General features: G+C 46.9%; 1 protein-coding gene across 5 annotated transcripts in view; it reads left to right on the plus strand.

Moving 5' to 3' along the window:
• Nucleotides 1-20,639, plus strand: part of DPP6 (dipeptidyl peptidase like 6) — a 949,209-nt gene that overhangs the window by 745,353 nt on the left and 183,217 nt on the right. For all 5 annotated transcript variants that reach the window (XM_073887499.1, XM_073887496.1, XM_025862147.2 and 2 more), the window contains exon 6: nt 9,841-9,893. In XM_073887499.1, coding sequence (XP_073743600.1) covers nt 9,841-9,893 — 53 coding nt within the window. The remainder of the gene's footprint in view (nt 1-9,840; nt 9,894-20,639) is intronic.

Here is a 20,639-nt window from a genome sequence, read left to right on the forward strand (position 1 = left end):
TTTTTAACGTATAATGTATTATTTGTTTCAGAGGTACAGGTCTGTGATTCATCAGTCTTACACAATTCACAGCGCTCACCATAGCACATACTCTCCCCAATGTCTATCACCCAGCCACCCCATCCCTCTCACCCCACCCCCCACTCCGGCAACCCTCAGTTTGTTTCCTGAGATTAAGAATTCCTCATATCAGTGAGGTCATATGATACATGTCTTCCTCTGATTGACTTATTTCACTCAGCATAATACCCTCTAGTTCCATCCATGTCGTTGCAAATGGCAAGATTTCATGGTTTTTTGATGGCTGCATAATATTCCATTGTGTATATATACCACCTCTTCTTTATCCATTCATCTGTCGATGGACATCTTTCCATAGTTGGGCTATTGTGGACATTGCTGCTATAAACATTGGGGTGCACGTACATTTGTATCTTTGGGGTAAATACCCAGTAGTGCAATTGCTGGGTCATACGGTACCTCTATTTTCAACTTTTTGAGGAACCTTCATACTGTTTCCAGAGAGCTTCTGCCCATTTTTTGACTTGATTATTTGTTTTTTGGGTATTAAGTTTAAGAAGTTCTTTATAGATCTTTGATATCAGCCCTTTGTAGTGTCATTTGCAAATATCCTCTCCCATTCTGTGGGTTGCCTCTTTGTTTTATTGACTGTTTCCTTTGCTGTGCCTAAGTTTTTTATCCTGATGAAGTCCCAAAAGTTCATTTTCCCTTTTGTTTCACTTGCCTTTGGAGATGTAGCTTGAAAGAAGTTGCTGTGCCTGATGTCAAAGAGGTTACTGCCTATGCTCTCCTCTAGCATTTTGATGGATTCCTGTCTCACATTGAGGTCTTTCATCCATTTTGAGTTTGTCTTTGTGTATGGTATTAGAGAATGGTCTAGTTTCATTTTTCTGTATATAGCTTCCCAATTTTCCCAGCACCATTTATTAAAGAGACTGACTTTTTTTCCATTGCATATTTTTTCCTACTTTGTCGAAGATTATTTGACCATAGAGTTGAGGGTCCATATCTGGGCTCTCTATTCTGTTCCATTGGTCTATAGGTCTGTTTTTGTGCCAGTACCATGCTGTCTTGGTGATCACTGCTTTGTAACATAGCTTGAAAACAGGCAACGTGATGCCCCCAGCTTTGTTTTTCTTTTTCAACATTTCCTTGGCGACTCAGGGTCTTTTCTGATTCCATACAAATTTTAGGATCGTTTGTTCCAGCACTTTGAAAAATGTCGTTGGAACTTTGATCGGGGCGGCGATGAAGGTATAGATTGCTCTAGGCAGCATAGACATTTTAACAATGTTTATTCTTCCGATCCATGAGCATGGAATCTTTTTCCATCTTTTTGTGTCTTCTTCAATTTCTTTCATGAGTGTTCTGTAGTTCCTAGAATATAGATCCTTTACCTCTTTGGTTAAGTTTATTCCGAGGTATCTTTTGGTTTTTGGTGCTATTGTAAATGGGATCGATTCTCTAATTTCTCTTTCTACAGTTGCATTGTTAGTGTATAAGAAAGCAACTGATTTCAGGGATGAATCCCACTTGGTCATGGTGGATGATCCTTTTAATGTATTGTTGGATCCTATTAGCTAGGATTTTGTTGAGGATTTTGGAATCCATATTCATCAGGGATATCGGTCTGAAATTCTCCTTTTTGATGGGGTCTTTGCCCGGTTTGGGGATCAAGGTAATGCTGGCCTCATAGAATGAGTCTGGAAGCTTTCCTTCTGTTTTCTATTTTTTGAAACAGCTTCAGGAGAATAGGTATTGTTTCTTCTTTGAATGTTTGGTAGAATTCCTCAAGGAATCCATCCGACCCTGGACTCATTTTTTGGGAGGTTTTTGATCACTGCTTCAATCTCGTTACTGGTTATTGGCCCATTCAGGTTGTCAGTTTCTTCCTGTGTCAGTCTTGGGAGTTTATAGGTTTCCAAGAAGGCATCCATTTCTTCCAGGTTGCTTAATTTATTGGCATATAGTTGTTGATAAAAATTTCGAATAAGTGTTTCTATTTCCTTGGTGTTAGTCATGATCTCTCCCCTTTCATTCATTATTTTATTAATTTGGGTCCTTTCTCTTATCGATCTTATTAATTCTTTCAAAGAACCAGCTTCTAGTTTCATTGATCTGATCTACTGTGTTTCTGGTTTCTAATTCATTGATCTCTGTTCTAATCTTAATTACTTCTCTTCTAATGTGTGGCTTAGGCATCATTTGTTGCTTTTTCTCCAGTTTTTTAACATATAAAGTTAGTTGGTGAATTCAGAATTTTTCTATTTTTTTGAGTGAGGCTCGGATGGCTGTGTATTTTCCCCTGAGGGACCACCTTTGCAGTATCCCATGGGTTTTGGAAAGATGTGTTTTTTTCATTCTCATTGGTTTCCATGAATTGTTTACGTTCTTCTTTGATTTCCTGGTTGACCCAAACATTCTTGAGCGGAGTGGTCTTTGGCTTCCAGGTGTTTGAATTTCTTCCAAATTTTTTCTTGTGATTGAGTTCCAGTTTTAAAGCATTATGGTCTGAGAATATGCAGGAAATAATCTCAATCTTTTGGTATCGGTTGAGACCTGATTTGTGACCCAGTATGCGGTCTCTTCTGGAGAAAGTTCCATGTGCACTCGAGAAGAATGAGTATTCTGTAGTTTTAGGGTGGAATGTTCTGTATATATCCATGAGGTCCATCTGGTCCAGTGTGTCATCCAAAGCTCTTGTTTCTTTGTTGATTTTCTGCTTAGATGATCTATTTATTGCTGAGAGTGGAGTATTAAGATCTCCTACAATTAACATATTATTATCGATATGACTCTTTATTTTGGTTAACAGTTGGCTTATGTAGTTGTCTGCTCCCATGTTGGGGGCATAGATATTTATAATTGTTAGATCTTCTTCTTGGATAGACCTTTTAAGAATGATATACTGTCCTTCTGTGTCTTTAACTACAGTCTTTAGCTTAAAATCTAATTTGTTTAATATAAGAATTCCTACCCCCGCTTTCTTTTGAGGTCCATTGGCATGGAAAATGGATCTACATCCCTTCACTTTCAATCTTGATGTATCTTTAGGTTCAAAATCAGTCTCTTGTAGACAGCATAGGGATGCGTCCTGTCTTTTTATCTAATCTGCAACCCTCTGCTGCTTTATGGGAGCATTTAGGCTGTTCATGTTGAGAGTGATTATTGAAAAAATATGAATTTATTGTCATCATGTTGCTTGTGAAGTCCTCGTTTCTATAGATTGTCTCTGTAAATTTCTGTCCTATATCACTCTTGAGGTATTTCTCCTTTTATAGAACCCCCCCCTTATTATTTCTTGCAGGGCTGGCGTAGTGGTCACATATTCTTTCAGTTTCTGCCAGTCTTGGAAGCTCTTTATCTCTCCATCCATTCTAAATGACAGCCTTGCCAGATAAAGTATTCTTGGCTGCATGTTCTTCTCATTTAGTACCCTGAATATGTCTTGCCAGCCCTTTCTGGCTTGCCAGGTCTTGCAATAGGTCTGACGTTATTCTGATGTTCCTCCCTCTGTACATAAGGAACTTCTTTCCCCTAACTGCCCTTAAGATGGTTTCTTTGGTTCTAAGATTTGCGAGTTTTACTGTTACATGCCGGGGTGTTTGTCTGTTCTCCTTGATCTTGGGAGGGGTCCTCTCTGCCGCTAGGACATGAATGTTTGTGTCATTCCCCAGATTAGGGAAGTTCTCAGCTACAATTTGCTCAAATATATCTTCTAGTCCTCTCTCTCTCTCTACCCCCTCAGGGATCCCAATAATTCTGACATTGGAACGCTTCATGGTGTCACTTATTTCTCTAATTCTGTTTTCATGGATTTTAAGCTGTTTCTCCCAGGCCTCCTCTTTTTCCTTCTTTTCTATCAGTTGGTCTTCTAGATCACTAATTCATTCTTCTGCCTCACTTACCCTGGCTGTTAGATTATCTAGATTAGATTGGATCTCACTGATAGCATTTGTAAATTCTGCCAATTCAGCTTTCATTTCTGCCCTTAGAGACTCTATGTTGCCATTAATTGATTTCTCCATTCTAGCTGTCGTCTTCATAACTGTTACCCTGAAGTCTATTTCCAACATCTTGCTTATATCTGTATCCATTTGTAAATCTGTGGCAGATGTCAGTCTCTGAGTCTTTCCTCTTTTGGGCGTTCCTCTTCTTAGTCATTCTGTTGAAGGGTGGTTGAAGGAATGTACAGAGTCCAAATTATTGACCACAACCCAAGCAGTGTGCACCTGTTTTTTAGGGACCTTAGAATTGTCGGCCTCTTGTTCTCCCAGCCTGTCTTCTCAGGGAGGGGCCTGCTGCGCTGTTACTCAGGCAACCCTGTTTGGACAGAGTTGTCCTGCCCCCTGGGGGTGGGGATGGGCTCCGTGAAATCCGGCTTTTGGCGGCTTTTGGCGGCTTTTGTTCTCTGGCAGCTTTCCCTGGTGGCTTTCCGCATTTCTTCTGAGAGAGCAAAAGAGACTGTTTCCAACCCTCTGCCTCAGAACAGATATATCACAGTCTGTTCTTCAGTGAGCTCTCCAGGCCACACTGTCTCTGTTTCTGTCTGTGCTGGTATAAACTGCAGCGTTCTCAGTTGTGCACCCCTTAGCTGCACTCCCAGCCCTCGTTTCCAGGTCCAGGCATGTCTCTGCCCTTTGTGCTCCTAAAACCACCAGCCGCCCCCAGTTCACACGTGTGCCCCCGCAACTCCAGGTTTCAGTCTGGCGGGCTGCCATAAAGTCCATTCCCCGCCACTACTGGTCTGCGAGTCTGTGCCCAGTCCCCAGCGCGGGAGACTTTTGTGCTCCAGCGGTGCAGGATCCCGAATTCTCCCTCCCACTTCCATTTATCTTCTGATATCTGCCCCCAGAATCACAGCTCCCTGCTTCATACCTCGAAACCAACCACCGCAGAGATCCAGATATATCTTCTTACAACTGAGGCTGATTTCGTGGGTGTTCAGAGTGGTCTGGTAGATATCCAGCTCAGTCCAAGGGACTGGTTGGAATAGGGTCCCCTACTCCTCCGCCATCCTTTAAGGGAGATTTGAGTTCTATTTTACAAATTTGGGAGAGGTAGTTAGGGACAGGGAGTGGGGAAACTTGTAAGGCAGGGCCTTTTACAAAACCTATAAGGCAAGAGTCATGAGGTTCACCAGGGAGCAGAAGGGAGTGGCGTGGAAACCTCAGAGGTTGATCTTGGAAAGGGATCTGGTAGCTTCTTTCTGCAGGAGGGAAAAGCTGGAGGGGAGGTCTGCAGTGAGACTATAGAGGTGAAGACTGGGTGGTGGATTAGAGGAGGACTAAAGAAGTTAATTCAGTGTCATTGGAGGGTAGATTGAACTGGGGCAGGCAGTCAAGGGAGGCAAAGAATGGAGTCAAGGAGAACTTTGTTTTTAGCTCAGTATACTGAATGATGAAACCACCAACTAAGATAGGAAATATCAAAGGAGAACCGCGTTTTTAGGGTTGTTGAAGAGTTTATTTTGGAGAATATTGAGTTTTTGGTGCTTGTGAGGCATGAGGTAGGGATGTCTAGGTGGAAATCTGGTTTAAAACTACAGGAGTGGATGATTTCATCGAAGAAGAAGATACAAAGTGAGTCTGCATGAGTGTGCATGGTGGGGCATGAGTGTGTATGATGAGGCTGAGGTAGTGAAGACCATAGACAAATAGAAAGTATGGCTCCGTGGGAGCAGAGAAGGAGAAAATATAAGAAGTGTGGGCAGATGTTTCAGAAATGGAAGAAGCAAGCCAAATGTGAACTCACCCCATGAGAGACTTTTGACTGGTTATTTTTATTCCAATTATTGAAAGCCAATAGCAACTATTTTTCATGATATAGCAGAAAGAAAATTTGCTGAAATTGCTTTCCCATCTTGTGAATGGTGTTTTGGGTAACAAGTCCTTATATATTAATTTTCCAAGGGAAATTTGATAGTGAAGAAGAAACCAAAGTAACTCAAATCTGTGAACTTCTAAAAGTGCGCTCTTAGAAAAATAACTGAATGCAGTCTTACTAACTTCCAACTCTGTACTTTTTTTCCAATGATCAGAAGTATTCAGGGGCACCTGGGTGGCTCAGATGGTTGGCTCAGGTCATGATCCCAGGGTCCTGGGATTGAGTCCCATGTCGGGCTCCCTGCTCAGTGGGGAGCCTGCTTCTCCCTCTCCCTCTACTGCTCCCCCTGCTTGTGCTCTCTCACCCTCCCTGTCAAATAAATAAATAAATCTTTTTTAAAAAAAAGTATTCAGAGACTATTTTAAAGAAAGAAACATAAATACAACAGATAGAGACCGGGGTGGCGGGGGGAAGGCTTTATCTTTCTAAGGAACAAATTCTTTCAAGGAGATGTAGCTTTTTTTTTTCTTATTCCTTTCAAGATAAGGCATTTGCTCTTTAAAGAGTAGTCTCTTTTATGCCTGTGGTTCTTTTGGCTCTGGGTTGAGAGGATATTTTGTGGAAGAGAATGCTGTTTGATAGTTCCGTCTTGGAGCGAAGAGAAAACTGTCACATCACCTTCTCCCTTTGCTAATTGTTTAAGAGTAATACATAAATCCTAAGTGCACTTTCATTTCTAAGGATCCCATTTGCATCAGCAGTTCACTCTGGAAGGCTTCGTTCATATACATCCTTGGCAGATCCAGCATCTCAGGTCTTACCTGTCTCTTTCTGGCTCTGTCCCATTTTTGTTGGAATCTTTCTAATTAGTGATTCAGTTTTCCAGATATTTCACAACATTTTCCATCCATATTTTTTTTCCTTTTTGCCCCATACTACATAGAATTCTCCATAGAATGGAGAATGGGTAGTTCTCCCATCTTCTTACCCTTGTCCATATAAGATTATTTTAATTTGGTCTTCTTTTTCTCATTGGCTGCACTCAGAATACTGCATACTCCCAGGGCTGAATTTCAGAGTCATTTAGTGGTGTGTTTAAAGAGGAGTGCAAAGATCAGCTTCTAGGTGTCTGTTTGGGAATGGCATAACCAGAGGATGAATTGAAATCACTGCTTCCAGAGGGATTAAAGAAATATTCCTTCAACCGCAAAATTTTGCATATTTGTTATATCTGTTGGTATTCTGGATTTTTCGGTTGACAGCAATCAACTTGGACTTGTAACTTGAGTTAAGAGATATGCCCTTTGTTCAGGCAATTTCCAGTGTAGTGATTGGAGAGAGAGAGACTTCAGATCAAATATTGCTTGAACTTAATTTGAATTCCTTAGGATTCAACTTTCCTATCTTCAGAATAGGGTGCTAATACCTGCGTTGAGTGACTTCCTGGATGCTGAGGAGCTGGCACCCTGCACCTCCATGAAAGCTCGCCGCTTACACCCTCAGCTTCATTGGCATCACCATGACTATTCTCTACAGCCATTTCAAAGACTTCCCTCAGGGTTTTTGGTCTATGAGTGTTCTTCCCAGCAACTCACTTCTGTACTGAAACTGTTTTGATATAAAGAATTTCTTTATCTGTTTGTTTTAGAAGTGGCTGGAGGAGGTTTATAGGGAGGGAGTCCAGTAACTTAAAAGTATGTCCACATTTGATATAATAGGTACCTTTTTTCCTCTGGATTAAGACTAGATATACCATTTACCTATTGCCGTATAAGAAACTACCCAAAACTTAACAGCTTAAGACAACCAACACTTCTGATCTTAAAATTACTGTGGGTCAGGGATTCAAGACCATCTTATCTGAGTGTCTCTGGCTCGTGGTCTGTCAGAGCGTCAGCCGGGGCTATATCGCCTGAAGGCTCCACTAGGGATGAAGACTCCGTGCATCCTAGCTCCCTCGTGTGGCCGTGGGCAAGACGCCTCAGCTCCTTGTGGGCTGTTGGCGATCTGCTGGCGAGGAACCTTGGTGGCTCACCACATGGACCTCTCCTTAGAGCTGCTCAGGTGTCCTCACAGCATGGTGGCTGTCTTTCCCCCGAGCAGTGATCCAAAGGAGAGCCAGCAAGAAGCCACAGCACCTTTTACAACCCGATCCCAGAAGTCTCACACCATGATTTCTGCCACATTCTATTCCATCAAGTCCCTTGGAATTAGGCGCCACCCCTACTTCCCCTCCCCCTCCTCCTTTTCCTCTCTCCTCTGCCCTTTTGCTGTACCTCACTCCCCTGTTTTAGCAAACAAAGGTCACCTTTTGCCTGCATGGGTTATCATGAAACTAGAGTGAGATGAACAGGATGAACAGGTGGCTTTGGGGGAGAGTTTAGGCAGCACCATGTGCCCTGACCTCGGACAAAGGTGGTGTGCCTGTTGAGCTTCTGTTCTTGCATCTGAGGGAGCTGGTCCATCCCAGAGGCAGTTTAGTCAAAGCACAGGGTCCTCGGATGGGTGCTCTCTGACCAGGAATCTGCTCAGGACCAGCCCTCCCTTCTTCTCCTGGGGAAGCAGGACCAGGCATCACGTCAGAAACAGCAGAGTAGGTTTGTGTGCTCCTTCTCAGATTGCAGGGGCAGGCCCGGAAGTTCTCCTTCAGATTCTTTGGCTTACTGGCTATTTACTCATAAGGAAAGCAGTATTTGGACAGATTTCCTCGTCGGATGCCTACCCACCTCCCTCCAATAGGCCACCCCAGGCCCCGTATTTCTGGTGCAGAAGTTTCAGGATCTTCAGAAGCAAAAGAACTTTGGGACTTGAGGGCTGCTGTTTACTTTTATATCTGGATTCTTTTTCTCCAGGAACTGTGATCCACTATGATTATCTCTAAGTTAACCCAGGCGCCCCGACGAGGCGGGGAGTCAGTGAGCTTAGCAGGGTGCTGCCTGTTCTCTTTCTCAGGCTCACTCCATCATCCACACCCCAGTGCATTCCTCTATCCCACATGCTTCACACTGGACCTATCTCCCTTGGCCTCACCCATTACCTTTAGGAAGGTGGTTTTAAATGCTGGTCGCTTAACATGTCCCCACACAGGCTTTTGACTCTCAGAAGTTACACGCGTGGAAGAAAGAGAAGTGCGGTATGTTCTTGCTTCAACCCTGCAGATAATCCATCACATTCCAGCTCTGGGGAGGGTCTCTACCCAGAAAGTTGGAGGTGAAGGATGCCAAGAATTCTTGAACTGCACGTTGTCCCCATTTGTGGTCATCCCTTGCATTCAAGTCATTGCATTTATGGGTTAGAGAATCACCTCCTGGCTCAAGATTTTAAGAGAAGCTTCAGGCTGGGGGTTAGAGGAGTTTGGAAACACTGTTTTTTGTTACCTTCGTTTTAAAAGCCACACTCCCTCTTGTAATGAGTTCTTAGTTTATTGACCACTCTCTGAAGCTAAAAGATACACATCGCTTTGTACAGAAGGACAGGAGTTTGCCCAATTAAGCCTATCTTGGTTTCAGTATTCACCGAGGACGCACAATGGAATTTGCCGTAATTTACAGGGAACTCCCCCAGTACATGGGTCTTCTGGTGTGCTGGGTCTAGCTGACTGACAGCCTCTGGTGACCTCTTCATTCGTCCTGTGTTACATGTCCTTGAGCTGGGAATCTGTGCTCCCGATTTAATCACAAACCAGCCAGCTATGGGGTCGATATCAAGCCTCTGCCCAGTAAACAATGTGCAAATGAACAAAGTAAAATAAACAGGATATGCAAGTTAACTTTCTAAGTAAGCGAAACACTTTGCCTCCAGGTCTCCTGATTAACTACTTTTCCTCCACTGATGTTTTTTAGGATGCACAGTGATTTGAAAAATATCATGGTCACAGCCTTTGTCTCAATGCTTGCTTTTTTTTTTTCTTTCTTTCTTTCTTTCTTTCTTTCTTTCTTTCTTTCTTTCTTTCTTTCTTTCTTTCTTTCTTTTCTTTTGTCTTGTCTGTTTCAGATATACCAACACTCCTACACTGGATATTATGTCCTGAGCAAAATTCCTCATGGGTAAGATTATTCTTTCATTTTCTTTTAATGAGAAATACTCAGAACAAAGAAAGGGTAGAACCCTGAGTAGTTGCTTAATTCATAGAATTAAGGGCAGGAAATGGGGCGGCTTGATTCTGACAGTGAAGTCCCCTGATGTTGTGGGGCCTCCCTGGCTCCTCCCTGGCTAACTGTACCCAGCTTCTAGGGGGTCCCATGAATCTGGTTGCTTGCCCATTTGTGAAGCCCCCCATCCTAGAACAAAGCCATCTATCTCCTGTTCTGGTTGCTGAGGTTTCCCCTTGAGGTCCTGCAGGGCGGGACTATCTCCCCACCCTCCCTGCGCTGTTATCCGCTGTGGCCCTCCCAGGTACAGGGGTGGGGGCATGGGGGGGACAGCCCCAGGACTCCCACAGTGTTCTGGTTATCTACATAATAGAGTGGCACCCCTAAGCTCATCCGGTCTCTCAAAAATGCATGATTTGGGACCCAAACCTGTGTGTGGGAAGGACAGACATGAGAGCATGCATGATTTTATAAGGCTTTCAGGGCTGGGTAGCTCTGCCACGCACAGCACAGGGATGCATTATCAGGAGCTCAGCTCTGGAGTCCAGAGGCAGCAAAAGACACTGGTTAAAGTTTGCTGAAGCCATTTGTTGAGTCAGACACGTGGAGAAGGGCTGCTGAACTAGGAATGAGAGGCAGGGATGGCTTTCTGTTCCTCTCCCATCCGCCCCCGGGCCCCCCCCCCCGTCCCCTCCTCTCTCCCCTCCCCCACCCCAGCCTTCTTGTTCCGTGCCTGGTCCTCTCCTCCACCCCTCTGGGGCTTCTTTCACAATCCTCTGGAAAGGCGAGGGGCTCTGGAAGTGCTATGGCTGGTGTTGTATGGGTTGCCCATGAATATTTGAGGGAGACATCCTCATTTTCCTGAATTTAAACAAGCAGCAGGAATTGCTGAAAAGTATTGTTTAATAGGAGAGCATGAACCAGCAACATGAATGTTTACAACGGTGTCCATCTGCTTTCTACTAAGTTTAAGTAGAACATGGGCATCTCTTTGGAAAACAAACGTGGAGAAAATAATTTCATTTGGCCTTCAGACAAAGGAGAGATGTATATAGATATGCAGCCACATGAGATTAACAGTTTCTGTGAGATGAGTAGACAAATCAAGTTCAAAGAAACTTAAGATGAGTCACTGTGATAAAAATGAAGTATCCATAGGAATTTTTCATTTAAAGCATATTTTAAATATAAACTCAGATGTTTTCCACTAAGGAGGAATTATTCTCTTATTTTTTCAAGCAGATCTGCATCTTCAAAGCTCACGGCAGGCAGGAGTATGATTATGCCTTGAGATTTGTGTGCCCGTTGTAGGACAATGGAATGTAGTATAGGTGACAGATATTTTTGTTCCATCTTCTATATATTTGTAAAACTCAGAACTGTAAAAGCATCTTATGCTCAATACATTGTGTTAATACTTCACTGCATCAGTCAGAGTTTAGAAAAAGTAGATTTGGACAGCCTGACCTAAACCAGCTGCAAACCAGAGGACGAGATAGTCTGTGTTGACGACTTGTTTTCAGTGTTGATGATGATGATGATGATGATGATGATCCCCCCATAGAGAATGTCAACATATAACGGTCTGCCTTCGGGTTTTTTTAAATCATCACAGTAATAATAATTGCCATCATTTATAAATTGACTTCCATGCACCTACACCCCAGCACAGTAGCCTGCAAGAAAAACATTCCTATCCCCATTTACAGTGAGAGCTGTAAGGCGTAGCTGCTCTGCATCTCCTAGCTCATGTACAGCCTGGCTGACTCCAAACCCCGTGCTCTCAAGACAACCCTTGAGTTACGTTAGAGCTGTAAAGATCAGGTTTTTAGTAGTGCTAATTTGTTTCTTTCCTGAGGACTTTTATACGATTGAAAGTTGTAGCAGCTGACTCGTTACGTTTACTGGTGAAGAACCCTCAGTGGACGAGGTCTATAGCCGTCCCATCACCCTGTGCACCGAAATAGCATCTCCAAAGCCGGCATCGCTCGACCACCCACCTCTCCCTCTTTGTCACGATCGTTTATGGAAAATGAATCAATTCATTTCATATATTGTCAACGTCTAATCTGTCTTAGACCATGGTTGAGGCTTCAGGCCTCAGGTTTTTGCAGCTTTAGTGACAACTCCAGCAGTCACCTGAGCAGGTGCTCCACCGGATGGCAGGAGAAGGAGGCAGCCCGCATTCTAAGGCTTGTGTCCACGTAGATTTGGGGTAGAGAGGAAAGCACAACTGTGTTTTTAAAGCAAAAATAAGTCTGTGTTAAGTTATCAGGATTTACTTTACTTATCAGACCAAAAACGAAGAGCTTTCCTTGGTGCTTCTGAAGACACAGATCTGTACATTTCTCCCAATTTCTCACTTCTCTGTCCTCGCTTCTCCCCTAAAGTCTTCACCGTAAGCCCGAGGCCATGCGAGCTACAGGATGGAATTAGTTGTCATTTACAACTTGAATGTTGTCTTGGCTTCAGGCTTTCCAACCCATCACAGAGAAGGGTTGAATTAATTTTTCAATGCCCTCTGAATCTGGTTTCCTTCCTTTTTGCCAGTGGCAGAAGAATTCAAGGAAGGGCATGCCCTTTCTACGGTGTGGTTCACAAGCCAGGAGAGGCCCTCCCTTGTCCTGTGTGCTCACTTCCTCCTTCAGAGTTTGGACCTCTGTCTGTGGCGGGAGCCGAGCCCCGTCCTTCTGCACGCACTGGCTAGGGTTGTAATGAGAATCCCGAAGGAGCAGGGTTTTCACCTATGCAAAGATCTAAAACTGAAGGGAAAATTTATTTGACTTCCACATACTAAGTGTTCAAAAAGTGTATTCTTAAAAGACACGTATCTTTTACGCAAATCTGTTTGCTAAAGCAGGTTTAAAGCTAGTCATTCTTAACATAAAATGTTTCACTAAGTTTTTATATCAGGGGGCCCTGCTGCTGGCCCTTCCAGGCAGACACACTTGAGAGAGCCAGCTACCTTCACAGCTGCCAGAATTTGCATGAATAGGATTGTTAGTATAATGTTCTAATGTGAAGAAATGTAAAATGTAGAAGAAAGTGATGTCCTTAAAATATCGCTTTGCATGTCTCTACCATGGCATCGAGGGGGGAGACTCCCAGTGTTACTGACTTTCACACATTTTCCCGAAACCATGGACAGCTCGGAGGTCAACACTGGACTCCCTCTAGCTGCTTCTCCCTTACCCTCCCGTCTTCCTTCCCCTTCTCCCTTCCTCCTTCCAGAATACAAACCTGAGCAAGCATTTTCAAGAGAACATGACTTTAGAGTCAAAGAAATCTGGGAATAAATTCCCAGGCAGCCCCTTTACCCGTGTAATCACGGAAGAGTTACTTTGCTTCTCCAGGCCCAGTTGCTCCATATATATAATGGAAATAAAATGCCCGACTCATAGGGTTCATGAAAAGGTTATAGGAAATACTGTAGAATGATGAGGTGGTACATTTAAGTGTCTGCTTCAGTGTGTGGAAAGCACTACAGGCCCTATTCATGAAGGAACCAAGATCTTCCATAATATGGCCAAGTCTCTTTAACCGCGCCCCCCTTTCCCGCATTTGGACACAAAATAAGTTTCATCCTCACTGTCAACTCTGATCAAGTGTAATGGCTTCCTGGAGCTGAGTGTGAAAGTAGTCTAGAGCTCCGCCCGGGCTCTGTGGGAAAGAATGTGGAGGTCCGTGCAGCGGCAGGGGGAGGCCGGGGGGATGCGTGCATGCCAGCCCCACTCCTGTGTGTGGTCACGTCAACGGTGTGTGCAAGTGCGGCCCCCAGACAGGGCGTGCTCCTGGGTGCCCGCACCCCCACGTGTGTGCCTGGCGCCCCCATGGTCTGACGCTTCGCGGCCAGCGTCCACACCCCCTTCTCAAAGAGTCCTCCTCCCACCACCCGACCTCTGAGGTGAGCATCTTCCCATTTCTCACGGCAAATGGCTAGTCCCCTTGTTCAAGTGATGTATTTTTTTCTGAATGGGAGTTGGAAATGTGTTCATCAGTATGCACTCGTTACCTGACGCATGCCTCTCCCTCATCCCGAGGCCTCAGAGAGAAGGGATTCTCTGGCAGGGGCTTGACCGTGTCTGCACCCCAGGGGGACTGGTGCCCAGGGACAGCGTGACCTTGAAGAAGGGATGCCCACAGACCTTGCTCTCTCCCCCATGGGGGAGGTCTCCTGTGCCAGGGCTGGGTCAGCCGGCAGAAAAGCCATCAGCCACAATGCAAAAGGAGCTGGTTTCAACTCTACTTTCCCACCAAATCATGCTGCCCACAAACCCATTTGAAAAAGAGGTGACAATACGCATGTGCGGCTTGTGGTTAAACTTCACGTGCCTGTCCCTTGAATCAGTCCCATCCTAGGAAGCATTCCTCAGATGTTGGCTGACAGTTGGAGGAAACGAACTTATCCGTGTTGACTAGGAAGAAGGTGCGTGCCAGGACCGTACTCCAAATCAAGGAAATGAGAGTCTCTGAAGGTATGATTTCAGTTGGGACCTGGGGTCCGCTGGGCCTGCCCCTCCTTCACTTGCTGTCGTCACCAAGTGTCCTGGAAACTGAACCCTTCTCTCTCTGGAAACAAGTGACTGAAGTTTCCCCTGAAACAATTTCCTTGTCCTCTTGACGGACTCAGAGAGGCAGTGGCCGGTCTCAGATGAACGGTGGTGGTGGCCTTTTATTTAGTGACATTCAGCAAAGACTCCACTGCGTGGAAACGGGACAGAGCCTGCTGTTTGTCACCTGGCTCCCTCCCCAGCCCGGGGCTGGGGGATGCTGCTCCCTGCTCGGTGTCCAGGCCTCCCCAGGGAGCTTGCTGTGGGCTCCACCTAGTGGGATCGGCGGGGAAGCCGCCGGTTCGGATCCCTGCATTTTGCCAGGTTTGAGTCACACAGAGTCCGAGGCGTGTCTGCGGACCCCCTTCGGTCCGGCGTGAGAGTCCGTCCCCTGAGGAGCTGGCCACACGCCTGAGGTCAGCCCTCCTCCTGCTCACAGACCTTTCCCTGAAGAGAAAGCGCCCCAGTGCACAGGGCAGGCGGCCCTGGACGGCTGGGTCTGCCGGGCGTGTGTAGCTTGTGCTGGGCATCCTTCCCTGCTGCAGGAGAGTTGCGTGCCCAGCATGTGCCCAAACTGTGCCAGCCACAGGCCAGATGATGGAAAGGCCGCGTGTACCCCTTGCTGTCTCCATTATTTGGTATGGTCTCTGTGTCCCCTCCCTCTCTTGTCTGTGCTCCATCAGTCCCTACAGAGGGCTGGACACGGAGCCCCCGTGCACCGGTGGCACTGGTTAGGTTGAACTCACGGCATCCTGGAGCGGGAAGGCGGCCCTGGAGGACAGCGAGAGGGGCATGGGGTGGCCCGCGGGGTGGACAGGCTCCCGGACAGATGGGCGTACGGCAGTCCCGTGTACATAATCACCGGCTTGTTGCAGCCTCACTTACCTGTAATAACTCACGGTTTTACAGTCCAGGTTTCCAGTAAGTTTTGACTAATGGTATCATCCCGGGAGCAAGTCCACACCAAGACAGGAAACAATCCGTCATGCCCCTCCTCTGCCCCCCGCCATTGTCCCTGGCGACCAGTGACGGGTCGCCATCCCTGTGGTCTCGGTCCCCTAGAATGTCTTCTCGATGGAGTCATACTCACGTGGTCCGTGTTAGCGTAATTGCTTTCCACGGTGCCCCACGTTGTTGCCTATGTCTGCACGCCGTACGTTCTGTCGCCGAGAACCAATCTGCTGCATGGATACACGGGGATTTGTTCACGTGTTCACCCTTTGACATGTGAGTTGTTTCCAGCTTGGGGCTTTTTTGGATAAAACTGCTGTGAATGTTTGCATCCAGAATAACATATGGAGCTATGTTTTCATTTCTCATGAGTAAATACCTACAAGGAGAATTGCTGGTTCGCACAGTAAATGTATGTTTAACTCCATAAAAAATTGCCGAATTGTTATCCAAAGTGGCTGTACTGTTTAGCCCCCTCCCCCTTTTTAAATTCATTGCCTGTCCTCACCCCATCCCTGCATGTGACTGGCCGGATTTGCCTGCCCAGCTTCCTGTCCCCGGTACAGGCACCTGAGGGTTAGCCTTGCAGCCTGACTGTGTATTTCTCGCCCCCACATTTGCTGTCCTCGGAGCTTTCTGTGAACGACGGGTCCATTGGGAAGTACGTGGTGGGTGCGGTAGGGAATCAGAGAGGGGAGGCAGAGCCCAACCCCCTGAAGAGGCTGCTCGTGTGCATAACCTTCTGGGCATAAACCTCACAAGCCATCAGGACAGCTTCGGCCCCTTGAGATCCATCCCTTCTTGGGCAGATTTCTGGGAAGGGATTGTTTTTTGAGCACTGCCTCTCTTAGAGGAGGGACCATGGAAGGCTGAGATCCAAAATTGTCCTGGTGACTCGGTCCCATGCTGGGTGTACCCATTGCCTCCCAGCTTAAAGACAGGGTGCAGGGCCCTCCATGCCTGGAAAGCCTGGTGTCTGGGCTGCAGACCGAGGCTCCCATCCAGCGCTAGCAAAGGCCATAGAGTAACTTCTGTTGGGAAGCTCCATATGTTAATCTGTATGCAAACATTCACAGGCTTTTTCAGACTCTCCTATCCATTCTTTTACTACATCTTGACTGCAACACTGTGAAGAAGACAGGCAGGCAGCACTGGTCCTCCCTGGGAGTGATTGGTGAGCAGTACCACCAACCCAGAGCATATACATGACTCCTAAGTGTTTCTGGAGCCACTAACAATGCACGGTACAGAGGCCCATATGCTGGGGTACTTCCTCACCGGGAAGGCCCGCTTCCAGGGCACAGGCCAGAGCCTGACGGCACAAGTGTCCAGTCCGTTGAGGCTTTCCAGCTCTCCAGGACTCAGCTCAACCAGCAGACACTCAGGAGCAAGGTCGACGTACTGCCCTGGGCCAAGTGCCCAGACTGAGAAGAAGCCTTGCAAAGCGAATGCTTCTGCCTGTCTGGATGCAAATTCAATTTAACCCTAGCCGGTAGCTCTCTGTTTTCTACATCCAGCAAGACGGATGAAGATGCCCAAACCGCAGGGGGAGGGTGGGAGCGATGGAACCTTTAGAGCGTTCACCTTTTTCATAAACACAGAAGTTGGCACACCCCGGTCCCAGTTACTAACGGGAAGGGCAAGTTTTCTACGTCTCTGAGCCTCTTGACTTGGAGTCATCACATCATGGCCCTAATGTAAGTCTCCACTGACTGTGTGAGATGCTTGGAGTGGTTTCAGGGCACTGCTCACAAACACGCCCCCCAGGTCCCTGACAGAAACAGCCAACACAGACTGTAAGGTAACATTTCTTAAAGGAGAGAAAAAAAGCCAAATCCAGGACTGATGTGAGCCCTGCATTTAACGATCAGTGATGTCAGTCCTTGAGTTTCTCAGCCAGGACTGGAGCTACCTGTGAACGTCAGCCTGGGAGGCCCATGGGCTCGGCAACCCCCCCAGGGCGTGTGTGGCGCCACCCCCAGCCCCCACCCGCCTCCTTCCTATGCAGCCCACCCATGAGGGCAGCCCTCAGTGCTCATTCTTCGTGCCTGTTCCTGTCCCAGAGCCACAGTAAGTCCCCGCTGCTGACCACACGACATCCAGACACCAGCAGCTTCCTAGGCTCCATCCACTCTGCCCCTGGCCTGTTTCTTCCAGAATGTTCTTCCTAGGACACACCCTTGGCTCCAGGGAGGAGCCATGCCCTTGATCACACTTCCTGAGTTCTTGTCATCTGCCTGCTTCTTTCTTTATTCTTCTGTGCAGGTCTTCACAAAGCCCGTCACTTACAGTCCGGCACAGGCCCAAATTTCTTCTCCCTTATCCTTTGATACACGGATGAGGGAGCAAGTGAGTGAATGTGCATACACATGCATCGACACGCATCAGTGAGCCCTTATGTGTGATGCTGAGACGTACGGTATCATTACGTATTTTGTACTCACAACGATGATGGGGTATAGGTCATGTCCCCACTCTAGAGAGGAGGAGACGGAGACCCACAGTTGAGGCAGCTTGCTCAAGGGCTCGCCACTAGGGGTCGGCCGTGGTCAGCCGTGGTTTCAACTCGGTTCTCCCGCTCCAAGCATAGCAGTGTCTTTGTGACGTCACCTTCCCCTGCGTTTCAGCCTAAGGGGATTCCAGCCAGGTTATGGACTGAGTGCCCCATCATTCATTTCATTTGGGTTCTTTCTTCCTCCTCATGATGAGTGTGATGTGAAGCTCGTAGCGAGGACTGCATTGAGGAGCTGTAAGATTGGGGATGACCCAGTGACCAGCATTGTTTGATAAAGCCAAAGTGGTGACTTTGCCCCGTGCCACTGCCCAGCGGGTGTCTGCGCGTCCTGTCTGTGAACAGCGATATGATGAAACACTGCTGCAGTTTATGTTCTGTGTGACATCAGTCACAGAGTCATAGTTAACATTGGTGCTGTTTCCCTGCTTGGTAGGACAAATGGAAGATATCTGAAGCAAATAAGTGACCCTTATCAAAATAAAATTATGCATCATTACTTATTACATACAAGCCTTCTAAGAGGCCAGATGGGAAAATAGGTAAGGGACCCTGGTGTCACTGTGGTCTCAGCCCACACCTCCAGGCTAGCCCTGCTCCAGTCCTCGTGTGTGGCCCCAGCTTATCAAACCAAAAAGCCTGTCAACTGTAAGATAGCTGGGGGCAGCCTGGCGGGGGGGCTCTTGGTGGTTTGGAAGAAGTAAAGTGCCATTTCTTGGTAGAAAGTCACCCCTGAGGGTCTCTGTCCCATGAGAAAGTGCAGAGCTGTTCACCTTGGTGGAGGTGACCTTGCTGAACCTTGGCTGAAGCTCGCGGAGCTGGGTTCCCCTGCCGACCTGCCTCCTGTGTAACTGACCTCCTTCTCCTTGTTCCTAAAATACGGCCAAGGGCAACTGCTCACGAGGGTTGTCAGAACCATCCCAGGACTGCAGAAAGAGAGGTTACACCAATACATTTGCATTAAAATTCATATTTACATGTGTTGAACAAACATAAGGTCATCCGTCTTGCTGGATGTAGAAAACAGAGAGCTACCGGCTAGGGTTAAATTGAATTTGCATCCAGACAGGCAGAAGCATTCGCTTTGCAAGGCTTCTTCTCAGTCTGGGCACTTGGCCCAGGGCAGTACGTCGACCTTGCTCCTGAGTGTTTGTTCATCTTCCATCGCCCCCCAAGAACCCCAGGGAAAAGGGAGAAAGGTTGTCCTTTAAGAGTTACTGAAATCCAGTGGCCCTGACTGCCATTGTCCCTGCGGGCGCGGGTCAGGTTTTCATTTGCCATCACGTGGCTGGAGACCCTGACGCGCCCACGACTCGTCATGATGATTTTGCAGGAGATAGGAATATGACCAGTTGTACTGAACCCTTCTGAAGACAGTCTGGGTGAATAGAAAGGTCAGTATGCAGACAGAGAAGCCCAGAGAGGCAAAAAGACCGACAAGGTCCACCACGCTTGCCAGAGGAAAAAGCTGTCCTCACCATATGGGGCCACTTCACTCTGTCTGCCTGTTCTGTCCGGCTCAGCAAGTACTTTCTGATTACAGTTTCACCCAACTGATTCATTAATATGAGCGCTGAGGCCAACTGGCCCGTTATAGTTCTCATCAGAAATGAAAGAATTAGGGGCGCCTGGGTGGCTCAGTCGTTAAGCGTCTGCCTTTGGCTCAGGGCATGATCCCAGGGTCCTGGGATCGAGCTCCATGTCGGGCTTCCTGCTCCGCAGGAAGCCTGCTTCTCCCTCTCCCTCTGCCCCTGTTTTGTGTTCCTTCTCTTGCTGTCTCTTTCTCTGTCAAATAAATAAATAAAATCTTTTTAAAAATTAACAAATTAGGGGCGCCTGGGTGGTGCAGTCAGTTGAGCATCTGACCCTTGATTTTGGCTCAGGTCGTGATCTCAGGGTCATGGGATCGAGCCCTGTGTTGGGCTCCGTGCTCAACGTGGAGTCTGCTTGAGTTTCTCTCTCCCTCTTCCTCTGCCCCTACCCCCTGTGTACTTTCTCTCTGAAATAGATAAATCAATCTTTTTTAAAAAGTTAACAAATTACCTTTCTCAGTTACATCGATGGTTATGAACTTGGCTAAGGTGCAGCTCGTTCTAAGAGATCGATAGGAATCCACAAGCCAAACATATCAGGCGTCTAAGGGTGCAGGCTGACGGCCGGGCCTCACTCACAGCAGCTTCTCCAAGAAGGGTGCTGCAGGCAGCCAGCCTCCCTGGAGGACATTGCAACACCACCTTTGCCATGTGGGTGTTACATCCTATTATTTCCTTATTAATCCAGTAATATGGGTGCATTACAGAAAGGCCGTAAAAATGTATGTTACCAAAGTCAGCTAAAGAATATAAAAGCAAGATATCCTTAAAAGGGAACCACTGGCTCTCAGCCCCAGTGATAAGCAGTGCGTGCAGGTTGATGATGCTGATGTTGGTGCTGCAGGTGGGTATGATGCCCGGCTTTACCTCTTCATCCTCAGCCGTCCATGGATGCCAGACAGGGTGGCTTTTAGTTACAGGAAATGTTTATTTCCAGAGTGTAGCTGCCTTCTGCCATCGCCGGCTCCTTGTTTACGGCAAGATGCCCATTTCATCAACAACACGGCGCTAATCCAGGTCACTTGGCTCTTGGGCACCCACTGCTATCTTTGGCATGATTTTGGACCCAGAGAGAGAAAGGTCTTCTGTGAAAGCA

Source organism: Callorhinus ursinus, unplaced genomic scaffold (genome assembly GCF_003265705.2).
Source record: "Callorhinus ursinus isolate GAN/ISIS: 27379988/994484 unplaced genomic scaffold, GSC_fseal_2.0 scaffold80, whole genome shotgun sequence".
NCBI lineage: Eukaryota > Metazoa > Chordata > Mammalia > Carnivora > Otariidae > Callorhinus > Callorhinus ursinus.